The sequence below is a fragment of the Schistocerca americana genome, chromosome 3 (assembly GCF_021461395.2).
Source record: "Schistocerca americana isolate TAMUIC-IGC-003095 chromosome 3, iqSchAmer2.1, whole genome shotgun sequence".
Taxonomy (NCBI): Eukaryota; Metazoa; Arthropoda; class Insecta; order Orthoptera; family Acrididae; genus Schistocerca; species Schistocerca americana.
In genome coordinates, this window is record NC_060121.1 from 792,488,941 (window position 1) to 792,510,283 (window position 21,343).

General features: G+C 43.3%; 1 protein-coding gene across 1 annotated transcript in view; it reads left to right on the forward strand.

Moving 5' to 3' along the window:
* The window catches only part of LOC124605843, a 50,140-nt gene that overhangs the window by 23,598 nt on the left and 5,199 nt on the right, over window positions 1-21,343 (forward strand). The window contains exon 2 of the mRNA XM_047137773.1: window positions 9,774-9,992. Coding sequence (XP_046993729.1) covers window positions 9,774-9,992 — 219 coding nt within the window. The remainder of the gene's footprint in view (window positions 1-9,773; window positions 9,993-21,343) is intronic.

Sequence of the window (21,343 nt, forward strand, 5' to 3'; positions counted from 1 at the left end):
CTGATGACAGATGGAGTGAGGTGGAGCAGTTTCTGTCCTGCCATTTGGACTCACCATTTACTTTTCTAACCTGCATTGTCTCTTATCAGTGGCTGCTCATCGAGTTTTCCTCAAAAAGAAGTGTCTCACGATGGAATAGCGAACTCCTTAGTGTACGGTCGAGGACTATGGAAAAATAATCATTAATAAATATGTGAACTGAAAATATTCGCCGCGCTGGATTAGCCGAGCGGTCTGGGGCGCTGCAGTCATGGACTCGGCTGGTCCCGGCGGAGGTTCGAGTCCTCCCTCAGGCATGAGTGTGTGTGTGTTTGTCCTTAGGATAATTTAGGTTAAGTAGTATGTAAGCTTAGGGACTGATGACCTTAGCAGTTAAGTCCCATAAGATTTCACACACACTTTTTTTAAAAAAAAATATTCCTGAAACATTCTCACACGCAAACCTCCACATGTCAGGCTGTCAGATCGGTACCAAATGTTGTATATCGATGGGGTATCATTCAAAACACCGATATAGTTTGTGCTATGCACTATCGTCCAGGAGGACGTGCGTAAATGGTAAGTAATAAGCACCACATGATTTACCGAGCACAGGAAAAGCGTAACTGTGAGAGCCTGTCGTGTGACACTCTCGTCGGGAATTCGGTAGTGCGTTAGTTCTCATACTAAGGGTTCCGGCCTGAGCCCCGATCATGCCAGTTTTTGTAGTTATATGGGACTTGTCCCTGACGTAAAAGGGGTGTTCGGAGTTTATAGATGTATGGCGGTGCTGACATCCAGCAGTCAATTATTATTATTGTTATTATTATTATTACTATTAATACTTCCACACATGTGACGCAAGTGTTCCTTTAGTCTTCTGTTCCGATTGTTAGTATTTATTTTGCGAAACTACAGATGTACTCTACAGTTTAGGTGCTCTCAAATAAACTGCCAATGGAAAATTGCTGTAAACTCCAAACAGTCCTTCTATACGTCATGAACAATGTCCCATATAGCAGTTTCACAGTTAGTATTTTACAAAAATTGGCAAAACCAGGGCTCGAACCCGGGACCCTTGTTACTGCCAACTAATGCTCTAACAACTTGTCGACTGGAGCTCTACACGAGAGACGCCCACAGTTACTCTTTTCCTGTGCTCCGTAGGTGATGTGTTGCCTATACTTTCAGTTTACGCACATTCTCCCAGACGGCAGCACACAGCGCAAGCTATATTGGAGTGTTAGTTGACACTCTGTTGATATACAACTTTTGGTACCGATCTGACTGACATCTGGAGGTTTGCGTGTCAGAGCTTACACACCCAGTTCACATACCATTTTCTTTCTTTTAGTGTTCAACCCTGAGGTTGGTTTGCAGCAGAGCGCCATTCCTCTCTTCTGTCTGCCTTCCTCTTCATTTCCACGTGTGTGTTACATCCAACGTCATTCATGATCTGTTGCATGTATGATATCCTTGGTCGCCACCGCCGATTCCTTCCCTCAATAGCTCCTTCTGCTATTTTCCAATGATGTTGTTGTGTCGTAGGATGTGCCCTACAAGTATGTCTCTTCTTGTTTGGATGTGCCTCCACAGAGATCTGGTTTCCTGTACTTTTCGAAGCACCTCTTCATTTGTTACTTTGTCTCTCCAGCTGATCTTCATCATCCTTCTATAGCACCACATCTCCAGGGCTTCTAGCCGTCTTATCTCTTCTCTTCCTATTGCCCAAGCTTCACATCCGTACAGGGCCACACTCCAAACGAAACCTTTCGTGATACGTTTCCTTATTTTCAGACTGATGTTGTTGCTGGTGAGTAAGTTCCTTCTCCGATTAAATGCAATTTTGGCCTTTTGTATTCTGGTCGCAATTTCTTTCCGGCTTCTACCATCTCTTGTGATTTTGCTTCCCAGGTAAGTAAATTCCTCTATCACTTCCAGCTCCTCTCTTCCAATTCTCATTCTCAGAGGTTCATATTCTGCTCCTGTGCTGCATACCATCACTTTAGTCTTTTTCTTGTTTATTCTCATTCCATACTGATTGAATAGAATTTTTTCCATTGTTCTGAGGACTTCCTCTAGATCTTCTTTTGTCTCCGAGACTATAGCAATATCATCTCCATAACGTAGCATGTCTATCTTCTGCCTATTAATTTTGATCCCCACCTCAATAGTTTCTCGAACTTGGTCTATAGCTTCCTGGATGTAAGCATTGAATATAAGAGAAGAGCGAGCACATCCTTGCCTTACCCCTTTCCTCATATTTGCTTCTCGTTCATGGTGACGTCTTATACAAACTGAGTATCACACGGATGTCTTTGCACTTTATTCCACTTTTCCTCAGCACTCTGAACATCTCTTGCCAGATAACGTTATCAAATGCCTTTTCCGCGTCTACAAAGGCAGTATAAGTTAGTTACCACTACACACTCGTTATTGTTAACCTTAATGTGACACATCATATTAGTCTTAAAACGTTTCTTCTGACCTTCCACACATCATTTGCCCACTGTTAACTCAGACTACAACACCTGTTTCGAAATGCGATTATTGAGTACGTACTACGTGCCCTGTCCATCGTAACTGGCGTCTTAAAACCATCTTTTATACTGTTTGTATGCCTGTTCAAGGGCGCTAGCATTTGTGAGTCTGTCTTACCATATCATATACAGAATCCTCTTCAAGCATCGCTGATAACACTGTTCGAGCTTCTTAAGATATTTCCAGGATTCAAATCCATAAGGCAGAGCAACACTACAACTGAATTGTACACGAAGGTCTTTGTACGCCTATTTTAACATAGCAGAGTTGCGACTGAGGATCGGGACGGGAAACTCCTTCGGCTCCCAGAACAAAACATAGTTTTAATCTACCAGGTGGCACATTTTTCACACTTTACTTTTGCAGACTTTTAATCCGTATGGTCAGAAGAGCACGTGGCTCAAAGACCAGTTCGCCTGCGAGTAATACTGTGGGAATCGGCCCTACGGCACAGTGGCCAGCGTCCCTCAGTGCTAAGGCCCACGTCAGCTTTCCAGAACAGCCGGGCTACATGACCACACGCCGGCTGTTGGGTCATGAGAGGTTGATGGAAATTCAAACAGAATTCTGAGAAATTGTTCCATATTAATAAGTAATGTCCGTAGTGACATAGGCAATGCATCACTGGCACAGGAAATTTTTCCACACAGGTTAAAATATGCAACTGTTAAACAATTTCGAAATAAAGGCGACAAGATAGACTTACACAATTATCGTCCAGTTTCCTTACTGACAAATTTTTGCAAAATATTCGAAAAAGTAATGTACTCAAGTGTGGGCACACACTTAGGTGTAAATAATTTACTTAGCATTTCACAGTTTGGTTCCAGAAGGTTTGCTCGAGTAAGAATGTTATTTATACATTCATCCATCAAACGGTACAAGTGTTAAACAATAATATATAGCCAGTTGGTATTTTTTGTGCTGTTTCCAAGGCGTTTGGTTGTTTAGATCATGTTACTCTGTCAAAAAAAAAAAAGAAAAGAAAAGAAACTCAAGTTTTATGAAATTGATACCTTTACACATAGATGGTTTTAATCGTCCTTAACAAACAGAAAGCAAAAGGTTGCGCTGAATAATTCTGACTATGTAGGAAACGTAGAAAATTTTGGTGACTGGACAAAAATCACAAACGCAATCACAGGGTTCAGTTTTGCGTCCACTCCTATTATTTATATACGAATGACCTTAACTTAACAATCAACAAGTAAAATTGGCCCATTACAGAGAAAGCAACAGAAGACTTGGTAAATGACATTCTCCGAAGAATTATTAAGTAGTTCTTTGAAAATGGACTCTCCTTAAATTTTGAAAAAACACACAGTATTCAGTTCCGTACAGCTGATCGTCATACCAACAATCGATGAAGCCATGAACCGGAGTCAGTATATAGAGCAGAATGCTCCAAATTTTTGGGTATATATTCTGACGAAAACATGAAGTGGAGGAAGCATATTAATGAGCTTCTCAAACACTTCAGTTGGGCTACTTGTGCTCTGCGTATAATTGCTAATCTTGGAAACAATCGTATCAGCCTCTTGACATATTTGGCATATTTCCTCTCAATAATGTCTAGCGGAATAATTTTCTGGGTAACTTATCATTTGGAAAGAAAGTCTGATTGCACAAAAGCGATCATTAAGAATAACATTTGGTGGTCTTCATGCATTCGCTTATGAAATTCATCATAATTAATCCATCACAATTTGAGAAGAACAGTGACGTCCATACCTACAACAGTAGAGGGAAAAATGACCTTTATTACCCACTAGACTATCGCCCGCTGCTTCGCTCGCGTAGGTTGTATGGTCCGTACAGATGTTTTTTGTCTATCTTTAACCGAATTTTTGTGTTGTTCACAAATTGCAACATCTTCTAAACTTTTCGCGCTAATTAAGGCCATAGAAGCATCGTGTTTTCCGAATATACTTCTGGCCAAAAAGTGATTCTGCTAGGTGGAGTCCAAGGTTTTTATTAATCATGCCTTTGTGTTCTGGCGGTGTTAATTCCATAGGAATTCTCATGCTCTAACACACATTTCTTTATAACTAACCAAGAAATGAAATACAAATTTTTATAGTTTATCTTTGAATATTTTTAATATAACGAAATATTTTCTTAAAAATTTTCGTCCCTTATTTCAGTCCCTTAGGGAGACAATTTACAAAAGTAGTGAAACGTGAATCTTTTATTCTTAACAGACAAGCCAAATAGAAATTTTCATAGGTTTAGCTTTGAAAATGCTTTCGTAATAAAATAATTCCACAAAATTTTTCATCCCCTTTTTCATTCCCTTAGGGCACTGAATTTCCAAATACACTGTAACACGTATTTTTTTGTTTTCATGGATGTAGCTTTAAAAATGCTTTAGTAATTTTTTAATAATGACTTATTTTCAAACAAACTTTCATCCACTATTTTACCACTTTAGTGGCTGAATTTCCAAAAATGCTGATTAAATTTTTTATTTCTGACCGAGGAACGAAACACCAATTTTCGTAGACCTAGCTTCAAAATTGGCTTAATGGCGACATATTTTCAGAAAAACTTTCATCCATTATTTCAGCCCCTTAGGGGTGGAATTCCGAAAAATCTCTTCTTACATGACGTCTGTAGTATAAGATCAATATCCTCTGCAAATTTCCAGTTTCTATCCTTAATGGCTGGGTTGGGCGCTGATGAGTCGGTGAGTCAGTCACTCAGTGGGGACATTGCCCTCTGTATGCAGAGTTTGTTAAAACTGTCAGCAACTCAGAAAGGAGTTCAATATGCAGTAACAAAAATTTTTGATCATTTGCCCAATAATATAAAATGTTTGACAGATAGTGAAGAAAGTTGTAAATCTTATTTTTAAATCATTTCTCCTGGTCAACTTCTACTGTCCCACTGACGAAAGTCTGCTTAAAAACTGGTAGCAATTTTTTTAAAAAGTTTAATGTAGTTGTTACACGAGTAGAACTAAAAACAGTAAGGTGTTCATAAATGTTAACACTAATCGTGTATGCGTATCCCGTAAGCTGACTTGTTCCACATCATTTCGATAGAAGAACCGTTCAAAGGATCCGGGGAACACGTAACTATGAGATCTGAGTTTCTCCCGGAGAAACTTACGGGATATAGCCGGGCAACATCGTCGACGACCGCCGATATTTCAACAGGAGCATACCCTGCCATTTTCAAGGCAAAGCTGCAAAAGGTAAGAGCTGTCCAAGAGAATTTAAAACCTCGGTTTTCAGAGAAACTCTGGGAAGAACAAACTTTCATCCACTATTTTACCACTTTAGTTGTTGAATTCCAAAAATGCTGATTAAATTTTTTATTTCTGACCGAGGAACGAAACACCAATTTTCGTAGACCTAGCTTCAAAATTGGCTTAATGGCGACATATTTTCAGAAAAACTTTCATCCATTATTTCACCCCCTTAGGGGTGGAATTCCGAAAAATCTCTTCTTACGTAAACACTAGCGCAATCACAGACCGAAGACGACCGACCTCAGAAGTTTGCGATAGCGAAATTACTACAGATGAGGTAGCATTAACTCAGTCCCTCTGTTTTTTGACAGACGAGAGAGCAGGATTCCATACAGAATGTAAACAAAAACAACCGTCTCTATTTATAAGGCTACTTGCTAATCTAATTTCAACTGCTTTCTTAATAACACTGTCCCACTAGTTGTAAGTGCATCTGGTATAACCATGTTGTTATATTTCATAGGATGACCGGAGCCAAAACAAGATGCTGCAATCGGGCATTTGCTCGGCTGTTGTACGGGCTTGGGCAATTTATGCTCAGTACACCGGTCCCCCACAGTCGTGATAGTCTGACCAATATATCATCATCATCATCGTCGTCGTCGTCGTTGTCGTCGTAGTCGTTCGTGTGGCATGAGTGTAAATGTAGCTCGAGTCCGCAGTAAAATACAGCATATGCATCCTGGGTACGCTAAATAAACGAGACCGTCTTGGTAGCCAGCACTTTGATGGATTTCCTGGCTACAAACACGCAGACTATCCATCCATGAAGATATGCTGGTGATTTTAACAAACACTACGAGCGGCGAAAGTATGCACGCAAAAACGATTGTGACCAATATGCACCTGCGTACTATCCTGTAGGGCCCACTAACGTCTGAAATAGTGCTGGAGGGAACTGACACCAAGAACCCGGCTGCAGGGTTGTCCACAAATCAGTAAGAGTACGAGTGGGTGGAGATGTCTTCTGAACACCACGGCCGGCCTGAGTGGCCGTGCGGTTCTAGGCGCTTCAGTCTGGAACCGCGCGACCGCTACAGTCGCAGGTTCTAATCCTGCCTCGGGCATGGATGTGTGTCATGTCTTTAGGTTAGTTAGGTTTAAGTAGTTCTAAGTTCTGGGGGACTGATGACCTCAGTTGTTAAGCCCCATAGCGCTCAGAGCCATTTTTTTGAACACCACGTTCCAAGGCATCGCAGATATTCTCAGTAATATTGGGGAGATTGGTGGCCAATGTAAGTGTTTAAAGTGTTTAAACTCAGAAGATAGTTCCTAGAGCCACTCTGTAGTAATCCTGGACGTGTGGGGTGCGCATTGTCCTGTTGGAATTGCCCAAATCCGTCGGAATGCACAACGGACATGAATGGATGCAGGTGATCAGACAGGATGCTTACGTACGTGTCACCTGTCAGAGTCGTATCTAGACCTATCCGGGGTCCCATATCACTCCACCTGCACACGCCTCCACACCATTACAGAACTTCCACCAGCTTGAACAGTCCCCTGCTGACGTGCAGGTTGCATGGATTCAGGAGGTTGTATTCACACACGTACACGTCCATCCGCTCGATACTATTTGAAAAGAGACTCGTCCGACCAGACGACATGTCTCCAGTCGTCAACAGTTCTATGTTGGTGTTGACGGGTCCAGTCGCGGCGTAAAGCTTTGTGTCGTGCAGTCATCAAGGATACACGAGTGGGCTTTGGCTCCGAAATCCCATGTCGATGATGTTTCTTTCAATGGTTCACACGGTGACGCGTCTTGATGGCCCAGCATTGAAATCTGGAGCAATTTTCCGAAGGGTCCCACTTCTGTTACGTTGAACGATTCTCTCAGTCGTCGTTGGTCCCGCTCTTGCAGGATATTTTCCGGCCGCAGCGATATCGGAGATTTGCTGTTTTACCGGATTCCTGATATTCACGGTACACTCGTGAAATGGTCGTACGGGAAAATCCCGACTTCATCGCTATCTCGGAGATGCAGTCTCCACCGCTCTTGCACCGACTCCAACACCACGTTCAGACTCACTTAAATCTCGAAAACCAGCCATTGTAGCAACAGTAAGCGATCTAACACTGCACTAGACACTTGTCTTATATAGGCGTTGCCGACCGCAGCGGCGTATTCTGCCTCTTTTCATATCTTGCATGGGGGCTTAATTATTAAATTTGAAAATCTTTTTTTTTTTTTTTAGTAGCTGTATGTCCGATTACGCTGTGTCTCGTAAACGGTTGGCCCTGACTAGTTTTTGTACGCAATCTGACTGCATAGAACAACAACAAAGAATGAAATGAAAATTTCAGTTAATACAATTAATTAATTAAGTCCCCAGCAACTATAAAACCTACGAAGCCAACAAAGCACAAGTGTAGCTGTTCTGTGTGTGGAAGTGTGATTCAACGTACACATCTGGCACGGTTCTTCTTCTATAAGACAAGAAATTTTAAATATCATTTATACTGAAGTAATTAAAAAATAGAAATACTATAATTGCGTAACGAAGGCAGAATTACACTCTAATACAAGAACACAAGCCAGATGCTTTGTTGACTGAACCTGTAATGGCGCATTATTTAAGACATTGAGATAATAAAATGAAAAGGAATTTTTTTTTTCTTTTACCTTCATATATTGACGAAAAGCACTCTAATCATTACAATATCTCCACACCGACTCGCTACTACCACATCTCAACACGAACTGACTACTGCCACATCTCGACAAGCACGCTTCACTACTACATCTCAGCAAGCACTGACTACTACGAGGTCTCAACAAGCACTCTCCACCACGACCTCTCGACAAGCACTGCCCTCCACTACTTCTCAATAATCACTGCCAGTGGAGGCGGCGAAACAAAACTCTCTGGCGCTGTGGCTCAGTGTAGCCACCTTTCAATCTCTGTTTTTGAATACGCGTTCCTATACCAGTTTCTTTGGCGATTGAGTGTATGACATGCCACAATTGCAAGAAATACGGTAGACATCCATCTTGATCGAACAAGGAGAACCCTTTACGGACCCTAAAAGGATCATGATCTTAGATGCTGCTCGAAAAACACACTTTACATCATATTTCCGCAAAATACGACCGGTCCTGTTCAAAAATGGTTCAAATGGCTCTGAGCACTATGGGACTTAACTTCTCCGGTCATCGGTCCCCTAGAACTAACCTAAGGACATCACACACAGCCATGCCTGAGGCAGGATTCCAACCTACGACCGTAGCGGTCGCGCGGTTCCGGACTGTAGAGCCTAGAACCGCTCAGCCACTCCGGCAGGCCCATTCCTGTTCGAAACGCTTCCTACATAAAGCAAAAAGGCCATAGACTTTAGTGCCGCCTCGGTATTATCATGAATTCATTACTCACTCGGTGCACAGTTGATCGATAGCGCAGCGCACTTTTGAACTTTCTTTCACTGTAACCATTCTGACGAAATGTGTGACTACGAGATGGGCTCACTGGATTGACAAACTCTCAGGATCCGAGGTGACATATATCGTATGAACCAAGGTACGAAGTACCCCTTCACGTTGAACTAGATGGTGATAACTGTCTACCCGCAGGCACAAGTCTGTGTGAGTAGGCTTCCTATAAACAGCATGTCCCAAAGTACCACCAACCTTCCTCCTGAGCAGCACATCAGGGGTGGGAAGACGGCCATCGTTTTCCACGCGAGATAAATATTCGAGTGGGTTGAATTCAGGTGTTATAAGAAGTCCTTCTACAAAAGTATTGTCTAAATAATTGAAATAGCACGCACGTTTCAAGTATGTAGACGAACAGCTGTTGCTTGGCCTCGTGGCTCTAAGAATCTGAACGACTTTTTAGAACACCTGAGTGCAGCTGCACAACACTTACCTGCTGCAGTTTTGCCTTGAAAATGGCTACTCCTCTCGAAATGTCGGCTTTTGTCGACGACGTCACATGGATGCATTCCCATAACTTATTTGAACATGTAACTAACTAACTACTTGCGACTGGCGACCATTTTGCAGGGCACCGCGCTGACGAAGGAGCAGCTGCGCGCCATGTTCATGAAGAACCTGCGCCGCTTCCGGTCGTTCCCGTGCCGGGAGCCGCAGAGGCGCTCCGTGATGGTGGGCGAGCTGCTGCTGCGCAAGGGCGAGCTGTCCCCCAGCCAGACGATCGCGCCGCCGGCCACGGTGCTGCACCTCTGCGGGCCCTCCACCGGCTGCTGCTACAGCTCCGACACGGTAACCCCACTGCAGTACTCGTTACTCGACATCTCGCGCCTTACACCTTAGTTCCTCCACCCAGAACACCCAGTGTTACACATCAACTGTCCACCTAATTTCCAAAGGGTCCCAACGTAGCGGCAGCCCACTTTGCAGTGTTCACTTAGGGAATACAAGCGTAGTCTGTTATAGAGCACTGCCGGCAGCGTACTTCGGGGGCTCTGAACACTGATGCAGTACATTTATCTCTTTCTAAATACAACCCATTGTCTTGAAAAATGATTGATTGCCATACATTGACCAGCCGAAACATGGTGACCACTGCCCACAGCGAGAGTGAATGCCGCCTGCTGGTGTTTGAGGGCACACGACGTGGTAAGGAAGCGCGGGGTGCCGGGGCTAGCAGTGTATCTAACACTAAATTCGTCTAGAATCTTCATATGGAAATGACGCTCTAAACCCCCCCTTTTCTAACTCCGAATTTTGCTGTTGCACATGGATTAAGAAGAAACGCGAACTGACTGTAATCGACCCTGCAAGTGGAGCAGAAAAGAGTTCGGCACCTTCAATAATTTAATTTGATAGAAATTAATTTGGTAAAGGAAAGTTTCATTAACGTGGTGAGAAATGAAAAGGTTGCTGTACCGATCTACAGAATGAAAGTTTTGTCCAAAATAACAATTTGATTTATTATAACTAAACTCAAAATAATAAACAAAACACATGAAACATTTACAGTACGTCAAATTGGATACTCAAATAAATCCTGTGAAGTTGGAGTTGTCCATAAAGTAGCTTGTGACATTTATGACCATGTCGTATGTGGAGCCAATTCCTTGCAACTCAAATCTTAAGAGAAACACCCAGCCAACCCAACATTAATTGCTACTACAGTAGTGAGAACTGAGACCGTGAGCACCCAAGACAGAACCACGTTAGAAAAGACGGGAACAGGCGCGCTCTGCTGAGCTCTGATTACCATATAGCAAAATTCCATAATCTGCCAGAGCTGCGGACATACATTACCAAGCTGTCTTCTTAACTGCACGGACACGATCTGGGTTACTGGAGGCGATGACTGGTTGCTTCGACGTCCCGTCGTGGTGATGATAATGTCTTGAGTATAGCCCGAAACAAGTTGTCCTGGTCTGGTTGTTCCAGACTAAAGACTTCCTAGCAATACAAATGCGCCTCTGAGGTAGACGAAGAAGGCTCGCCCCATAATCGCTGACGTTACAGTGATTGATTTTAACAAGCGAAGTCACACAGTAACTTCGATACAGTCAACTTTAGCCAAAACTGCTCAAGACGGACAACATAGGCCGCTTGTATGCAGAACGCTCAATTGCCAACTGTACTCGGAAAGTTACGTTGAAGACGAAACTTCAGCAAATTCGTCAAACAGTTACAATTAAATGTAAGTATTTTAGACAGCCAACGGAAGGCAGGTTGTCCAGAGCAGTGAGAGCTCATTCTTGTAACCTACTCCGACCAAAAGGCGAGAGTCGACTCTACCAAGAGCAGCCGTACAAGCCAAACACAAAACATTACCGCCCCCATCACAGTGGCCATGGTTAAATATGCCAATCAGCAACTGCAGCTCGAAAACCGGTGGAAAATTTCACTCTATTGCCGAAGCACTACTATTCCACCGATGGAGATACTTGGCTCCAATTTCTGCGCCGATTTTGCTACGTCACAGAGCTATCCCCTGGGCAAGCCAATCACAGTCATGATTTTGCAGAGCGGGCCGGTGTGGCCTTGCAGTTCTAGGCGCTATGGTCGCAGGTTCGAATCCTGCCTCGGGCATGAATGTGTGTGATATCCTTAGGTTAGTTAGGTTTAAGTAGTTCTAAGTTCTAGGGGACTGATGACCACAGATGTTAAGTCCCATAGTACTCAGAGCCATTTTTGATTTTGCAGAAAATACGGGAATTTGCCCGCCAAGACTGCCTGGGAACATAAGTCATTCCCACGCCTCGCTGGTAGCCCATCAGAAAGTGTTTTCACTAAGCTTCTGTGAAGTAACGGAATCTCTAACCCCAGCCGCTCCTTCAGGCCCCTGTGGGCGTGTCGCCCCCCACTCTTATGACAATGTCGGCTTCTGGACAGCATCCACCCAACTCCCTCACACCCGTCGGCATAACCCTTTCAAGATCAGCAGAACCCGCCTCTCACCGGACCACCCGGGTGATGAAAGACACTGTGTGGGAAGTCCACGTGTGAAGGAATAGCAACTTTTCATTACATGCAATTAGAGAAGAAAATATTCATATCTTCTGACTTCTCAATACTAGCCTTGTAATGACCATATTCAGCTATACTTCCCCAAATCGAATTACTCAGAGTAAGATATAAATATGAGGGGGGCAAGTCACTGTGTGCATCGTAAAGGCATACCACCTCTCAGAAGGCTAAATGGCTCTGAGCACTATGGGACTCAACTGCTGAGGTCATTAGTCCCCTAGAACTTAGAACTAGTTAAACCTAACTAACCTAAGGACATCACAAACATCCATGCCCGAGGCAGGATTCGAACCTGCGACCGTAGCAGTCTTGCGGTTCCAGACTGCAGCGCCTTTAACCGCACGGCCACTTCGGCCGGCTCTCAGAAGGCAGCCAGATTATTTACACTGAGATGACAAAAGTCGCGGGATACCTCTCAACATCGTGCCAGACCTCCTTTTGCCCGGCGTAGTGTAGCCTTTCGCCCCTACAGTTCAATCTGTACATCGAGAAAGCCATGATGGAAATAAAAGAAAGGTTCAGCAGCGGAATTAAAATTTAAGGTGAAAGGATATCAGTGATACGATTCGCTGATGGCATTGTTATCTTGAGTGAAAATAAAGAAGAATTACATGATCTGCTGAACGGAATGAACAGTCTAATGCGAACAGAGTACGAATTTAGAGTAAATCGAAGGAAGACGAAGGTAATGAGAAGTAGTAGAAATGAGAACATCAGGATTGATGATCACGAAGTAGGTGAAGTTAAGAAATTCTGCTACCTATGCAGTAAAATAACCGATGACGGACGGAGGAAGGAGGACATCAAAAGCAGGCTAGCAATTGCAAAAAGGGCATTCCTGGCCAAGAGAAGTCTACTAATATCAAACATTGGCCTTCATTTGAGGAAGAAATTTCTGAGAATGTATGTCTGGAGTACAGCAATGTATGGTAGTGAAACATGGACTGTCGGAAAACCGGAAGAGAAGAGAATCGAAGCATTTGAGATGCGGTGCAACAGACGAATGTTGAAAATTAGGTATACTGGTAAAGTAGGGAACGAGGAAGTTCTGCTCAGAATCGGAGAGGAGAGGAACATGTGGAAAATACTGATAAGGAGAAGGGACAGGATGATAGGACATATTTTCAGACATTTCCATGGTACTAGAGGTAGCTGTAGAGAACAAAAACTGCAGAGGAAGACAGAGATTGGAATACATCCAACTAATAATGGAGGACGTAAGTTGCAAGTGCTACTCTGAGATGAAGAGTTTACCACAAGAGAGGAATTCGTGGCGGGCCGCATCAGACCAGTCAGACAGTCAGAAGACTGATGAAAAAAAAAAAAAAAAAGTGCAGCAACTCAACGTGGCATGGACTTAACAAGTCGTTTGAAGTCCCCTGCAGAAATGTTCAGCCATACAGCGGCCCGTAACTTCATAAGTGTTACCGGAGCAGAATTTTGTGCACGAATTGACCTTTGAATTACGTTCAAAAATGATCGATGAAATTCAAGTCCGGAAACCTGGGTGGCTAATCCATTCGCTCGAAATGTCCAGAATGTTCTTCAAATCAGTTGTGGCCCAGTGACATGACATCGCTGTTTGGGAACACGAAGTCCATGAATGACTGCAAATGACCTCGAAGTAATTGAACATAACCAGGATATAAAATGTAGGCTGCCAATGGCAAGAAAATCATTTCTGAAGAAAATTTTTTTTTAATATCGAGTATACATTTAAGTGTTAGGAAGTCTTTTCTGAAGGAATTTGTCAGGTGTGTAGCCTTATACGAAAGTGAAACGTGGATAGTAAGCAGTTCAGAAAAAAAGAGAATAGAAGCTGTTGAAATGTGGTGCTAGAGAAGAATGCTGAAAGTTAGATGTCTAGCTCGCGTAGCTAATGAGGAGGTACTACATAGAGTTAGGGGAGAAAAGAAATTTGTGGCATGATTTGACTAAAAGAAGGGGTAGGTTGATAGGACAAGTTCCGGGTCATCAAGAAATCGTCAGTTTAGTACTGGCGGGAAGGGTAGAGGGTAAAAACTGCAGAGTGAGACCCAGAGATCACTACAATAAGCAGGTTCAAATGGAAGTGATTTGCAACAGTTATTCAGATATGTAGGGGCTCGCACGGGATAGAATAACTAGGAGAGCTGCACCAAATCAGTCTTCGGACTGAACACCACAACAACAACTACTACTACAAACATGCCTGATAATGCACAGCTAATAGAGTCATTGTTAACCTTTTGTTTTCAATGCGATTCCAACGAAAATCTGTTATGTGACCCGTTGGGTGTCACCAAATCATGGAAACAACAAAGGACGTGTGACATAAACCGTTTTATCCAGCTTGTCAGTAATGTAACACAAGTAAAACAGCAAACATAGAGACCCCGTTTCTTGTCCACCAACATTATACCCAAATTTAAGTTCGGGGCACTTCTTTACAAGAATATTCAACTTTTGTTCCTCACTTAACTATAAAAGATATGACAAAAAGAATTTTTCAAAAAGGGTTTCTTCCGTCACCTGAGAAACAAAGAACATTGGTGAGCTTAAAGCAACAAGCAGTCGCCTACAACAATTCCTGTTAGAACTCTCATTTCTGAAACGCAAGTGGCAAGTAACATAACACAGTGTTCAAGCGTGTCTAATCGGTAATGTTTCTAGGCCTTCATAATTTCCTTCGGATAGATTTCCGAACTTGGGGTGGTTTGTGAGAATCCATGTACTTGATTCGGTTGTTTCCGACATTTGCAACAGCAGAATAATTAAAATGAGCCCCAGCACAGTAATCAGACTGCAGTATTTCAAAGGATTTCGGCAGGGTGGTGGATGTGTACCACAAGAAAACTTAGCTCCAAAGGAAAACAACTCATTTCATATTGGAATACAGAAACTACAATCGCGCAAATAAAATTATTCAAATTCTGTCTGACTGAGATGTGATTTATCTGTTTAACAGAAGAATCTGGTCTTTGTTAGACGACGTCATGATTAAGGTCGACTACGGGAAGCTATTTCGCTATGGTGTACACAAATCCTCAAGCTCCGATGCCACCCATGAAAATTTCGCTCCAGCGTGGAACACGTACTGAATCTGCAGCTGCACCTTCTAATGCTATCGCGATACATTTTCGCCATCGAAACAACTGAATCAGTGTAGGGAAATCTTGGGTATCTGTGATTGTTATTAGTTATATGCTCTACAAGCAAAACATTTTTCGGGCAGTATCCACACTTGCCGCTGAATGTACCTATAAAATTATAACTTTGTATGAGACATAGATCAGGAGATATAGTCATAGACACTGAGATGTGTGAAAAATTGCCGTGTCATGCATGACGTTTATTACTTCTTTGCTGCTAATTCTATTCATAACATATTTCGTAGACAATATCCACTTATGCGACTGAATGTATCTCTGCAAATGTATCATTGTACGCACATAGTTCAACAGATATGATTTCATAAACACTAAGACCTTTGAAAAAATGCCGATTATTCATGAATTTTTAATACATTTATTCTTTACTACTAAGACACTCTTACAGTCGAGTCAGCATCAGGAAACCCCTGACACCTGGCAGCAGCGTTTTGGCAGCTTTCAATGGCCAAGCAGACAATAGCCGCCTGCAGAACTGTGAAGATGGCAGCTGTGGTCACGAGGATGTACGGTCGCAAGAAGACCGGGTTCCGGACGGCCATGTCCCACTACCGGAAGGGAAGACCATGGTGTTCGGTGTATGTCTCTGGCACATCGTTCTTCATCTGCAGCAGCAATTTGAGCTGCAGTTTGCACCACAGTGACACAACGAACTGTTACAAATCAGCTACTTCAAGGACAGCAGCGAGCCAGACGCCCTGTAGCGTGCAATCCACTGGCGCCAAATCACCGCCATTTGCGACTTCAGTGGCGTCAAGCGAGAGTTCAGTGGAGAGCAGGCTGCGGGTCTGTTGTGTTTTCTGATGAGGGCTGGTTCTGCCTCTGTGCCAATAATGGCCGTGTGTTGGTTAGGAGGAAGCCTGTTGAACCTGGAATCAATCTCTCTGTGTGCTAGACACACTGGATCTACTCCTCCAGTTATGATCTGGGGTGCGGTTTCGTATGACAGCAGGAGCGCTCACGTGGTTACCCCTCGCAGCCTGACTGCAAATTTGTACGTCAGTCTAATGATTCGACATGTTGTGCTGTCATTCATAAACAGCGGTGCAGAGGATGTTTTCCAACAGGACAACGCTATCCACACACCAATGTTGTAGCCCAACTTGCTCTACAGAGTGCTGACATTTTGCCTCGGTCCGCACAATCATCAGATCTGTCTCCAATCGAGCACATATCGGACGTCATCGGACGACATCTCTAGCGTCATCCAGAAACAGCATTAATCGTCCCTTTATTGACTGACCAAGTGCAACAGGCATGGAACTCCATCCCAGTGTTGCTGTGCAGTGTGGGATTCGCATCAGGTGGGACTGACAGATGACATCGAAAAAGTACAAAGAAGGGCAGCTCGTTTTGTATTATCGCGAAATAGGGGAGATAGTGTCACAGGCATGATACGTGAATTGGAGTGGCAATCATTAAAACAAAGGCGTTTTTCGTTGCGACGGGATCTTCTCATAAAATTTCAATCACCAGTTTTCTCCTCCGATTGCGAAAACATTTTGTTGACACCCACCAACACAGGGAGAAATGATCATGATAAAATAAGAGAAATCAGGGCTCGCACAGAACAATTTAAGTGCTCGTTTTTCCCTCGTGCCGTTCGAGAGTGGAACGGTAGAGAGACAGCTTGAAAGTGGTTCATGGATCCCTCTGCCAGGCACTTTATTGTGAATAGCAGAATAATCACGTAGATGTAGATTTAAATCTGGCACCTGTACAAAAGAATGCACGTACGTTTGCATGCTTGCATTCAGCATTCTGGCGGTTACCCCTATTATTAATGTACCAGCATTTCACATTTGCAGTGGCTTATTTCGCGCTTACGTTAGGCTGTGATCGTATAATGTTAATCACTTATGTTACATAGTGAAACGTATTGTCGAAGTTTCATTACTGTACATTAATTATGTTTTGGTGTTGCGTTTATTCTTCCCGTCAATGTACGAGGGCTATTCGGAAAGTAAGGAACGATAGGTCGCGAAATGGAAACCACAGTGAAAATCAAAACTGTTTTATTTGCAAGTTAGCTACAACATCCAGCTACTTATCTCTATAGTCACCGATCCGACTTAGACGTCTGATGTAGCGTTGTAACAACATTCCAATACCCTCGTTATAGAACGCAGCCGCCAGTGCTTTCCGCCAATTCTCTACGCTGGGCTATAGCTCGTTGTTTGTGCCAAAATTTCGTCTTCGTAGCCAGCGGTTCATGTAGGCAGAGATGAAACTCAGAGGGAGACAATTACGAGCTATATTGTGGGTAATCAAACATTTCCAATTGCAAACGATGCAGGAATACCTTCATTGCCTCTGCAGAATGCGGCTGAGAATTGTCTTGGAGAAGAGACTACGCGGCAGTTAAATAATGTTGGTTGCATAGCTTTAGGCGAAATTTCTTATCAGGCCCTCGTACTCGGTGGGAGACACTATTGTTTTAGGTATCTTTATGTGCTCCCTCCTTGCTTAGAACAAAAAGAACGGTGTAACGCGACCGACGAGCACACTAGAGACATTGCCCAACACTCCTGTGCAAAACTTCATCGGATTTTCACTGTGGTTTCCATTTCGCCACCGATCGTTCCTTACTTTCTGAATAACCCTCGTATAAAATTTCGTTTCTAGCAGAAAATCGGCAAAATGAATACCCAGTCAATGCCGGGTTTGTCAGCTAGTAAGAAAATAAGAGACGTAGACGAAGGTAATGACTATGCTAGAACAGAAAGAAATCAATGACGAATTTTCTAGGACAAGAGCACTAGCTCGAATTCTCAACAATACGGCAGAAAAGCAACCATGATCTTTTCGAAGGAAGCATTAAAACTTCAGCTTAAGTGATTTAAGGTAAGTGCGGAAAACTTAATTTCACTTTGTTGAACGGGAATCTGAATCCGACTACCCAAACATGAGCCTGTTTTCTCGAACACTGTCCATCTCGCTCCAAGATCAAATCAGTGAAACGAGGACATACACATACGAGTATACACGTATCGAACACTACCATACATGAATCGGAAGCAGCAAAGCCTTATCTTTTATCTCGAAAGAGATGTTGTACGCTACTATCTGAACACTGATTGGTTGCGGCTTTCCACACTGGTCTATCACATCCAGATTACTTTATCTTTGCGTAACTGCTGAAACCTCTACCTTTCTATTCCCATAACTTCCTCTCCTAAGGAAACACGGCGGTTAGTTGCGTCACAACACAGAGAGACGCGTTAAGGAAGAGGATCGGATCTGTGCGCATACCGACTTCGCTGCCTATGTGCGTACGCTAGAGATACGCGTGACTGTGCAAGCCACGCAGGCGATGTGTCATTAAGCGAGATTGTGTTGGTCATTTTCCGCAACTTCCGCCAAGCTGTCCGCAGCTTATTCGCCCCGCACTCGCACACTGCAGCCGAGTGAACACTACTTGGACCAGGCACGCGCCTGCTGTGTTCTACGTAGTAATCCTTGAAACAGTTTTCAGATCCTGTGACTAAGAAATTGAAATAGGAATGCGTTTGTATGGAACATACTTAATTCACCTTCTATACAAAGACGAGATGTTGTTTCAAAAATCTCTAGAAACTCTCGAACCGATTTGCTTCAAAGGAAATATTCTTAGCAAAAAACACGAATAGTTATTGACCGATTTACTTCAACTTTTTACACGGCGCTCCAATAAACATTCGGACGGATGTAGGCTAAATATACAGGGTTATTACAAATGATTGAAGCGATTTCACAGCTCTACAATAACTTTATTATTTTAGATATTTTCACAATGCTTTGCACACACATACAAAAACTCAAAAAGTTTTTTTAGGCGTTCACAAATGTTCGATATGTGCCCCTTTAGTGATTCAGCAGACATCAAGCCGATAATCAAGTTCCTCCCGCACTCGGCGCAGCATGTCCCCATCAATGACTTCGAAAGCATCGTTGATGCGAGCTCGCAGTTCTGGCACGTTTCTTGGTAGAGGAGGTTTAAACACTGAATCTTTCACATAACCCCACAGAAAGAAATCGCATGGGGTTAAGTCGGGAGAGCGTGGAAGCCATGACATGAATTGCTGATCATGATCTCCACCACGACCGATCCATCGGTTTTCCAATCTCCTGTTTAAGAAATGCCGAACATCGTGATGGAAGTGCGGTGGAGCACCATCCTGTTGAAAGATGAAGTCGGCGCTGTCGGTCTCCAGTTGTGGCATGAGCCAATTTTCCAGCATGTCCAGATACACGTGTCCTGTAACGTTTTTTTCGCAGAAGAAAAAGGGGCCGTAAACTTTAAACCGTGAGATTGCACAAAAAACGTTAACTTTTGGTGAATTGCGAATTTGCTGCACGAATGCGTGAGGATTCTCTACCGCCCAGATTCGCACATTGTGTCTGTTCAGTCCACCATTAAGAAAAAATGTTGCTTCATCACTGAAAACAAGTTTCGCACTGAACGCATACTCTTCCATGAGCTGTTGCAACCGCGCCGAAAATTCAGGGCTGTCAGGGCTTGTAGCAATTGTAAACGGTAAGGCTTCTGCTTTAGCCTTTTCCGTAAGATTTTCCAAACCGTCGGCTGTGGTACGTTTAGCTCCCTGCTTGCTTTATTCGTCGACTTCCGCGGGCTACGCGTGAAACTTGCCCGCACGCGTTCAACCGTTTCTTCGCTCACTGCAGGCCGACCCGTTGATTTCCCCTTACAGAGGCATCCAGAAGCTTTAAACTGCGCATACCATCGCCGAATGGAGTTAGCAGTTGGTGGATCTTTGTTGAACTTCGTCCTGAAGTGTCGTTGCACTGTTATGACTGACTGATGTGAGTGCATTTCAAGCACGGCATACGCTTTCTCGGCTCCTGTCGCCATTTTGTCTCACTGCGCTCTCGAGCGCTCTGGCGGCAGAAACCTGAAGTGCGGCTTCAGCCGAACAAAACTTTATGAGTTTTTCTACGTATCTGTAGTGTGTCGTGACCATATGTCAATGAATGGAGCTACAGTGAATTTATGAAATCGCTTCAATCATTTGTAATAGCCCTGTATTTTTAATACATATAGGGTGTAGGGGTGTAAGTGCAGATATTTTTGTATGTAGTACCTTAGTATGTACACACATCAATATGTTCGTTGTTTCTTCTCTGTGCCGAACGTTCTTCCCAAAAACACGTCACAAACCTTACGAACTAACGTTTTCTGTATGACTGTAACTGCAAAACTAAGTGGAATATGCCTGTCAGTCTAGGCCATCCGTTTTGTGTCCACACATCTACAATTCAGTATGCATTAATGTCTTGCTCTAGTCACATGTATTTGGAGGCACTAACCAATCTAAAAGTATACTAATTCCATTAGTCTGCCAACAAATTAAGTACTAATTTTGTGTTGTTCAGTACACTGTCGTCGCTCACGAACAGAAATATCCGTTACACCCTGCATAGTACATAAATAATAGGGAAACGTTAGGAAATTATTTCGAAAAGTGACTGACCAATTTACTTCAAAATTTTTCACGATACTCTAATAAACATTAAGATGGATGCAGACTACACATTTTTAACAGACATAAATTGTGCTAAACAAGTTATTGATTGAATACCGTTAACAACTAACAGGTGATTTAAGATGACACTGGACAAGGATCCTAGGTGGCAGAGACAATCTGAATTGATCTGACGCTGAGCAGACTTTGATTGTTCAAATCTTCTGAAGTTTCTCTACTCAGGTGCAGCTGAGAGCAAGTGGCGATTGAGATCTGTACAACCTGACAATGCCGGAGCAGCAGTACATTACCCTGTTTGCATCATGCGGCGATGTAACTTGCAGCTGGCGAGATGTGGGCGGCGGAGGTGGGACTTGGAGGCGGCACCTGTGAGTCGATCGCGGCCACGAAAGAAATGCAAAAATCTCACGGTCCAGCGATCAGATAGACAGGTCGCAATTTACTCTCTACCAGAGCCTTGAAAACACGGTAGATTTCAGTGTCTGACACA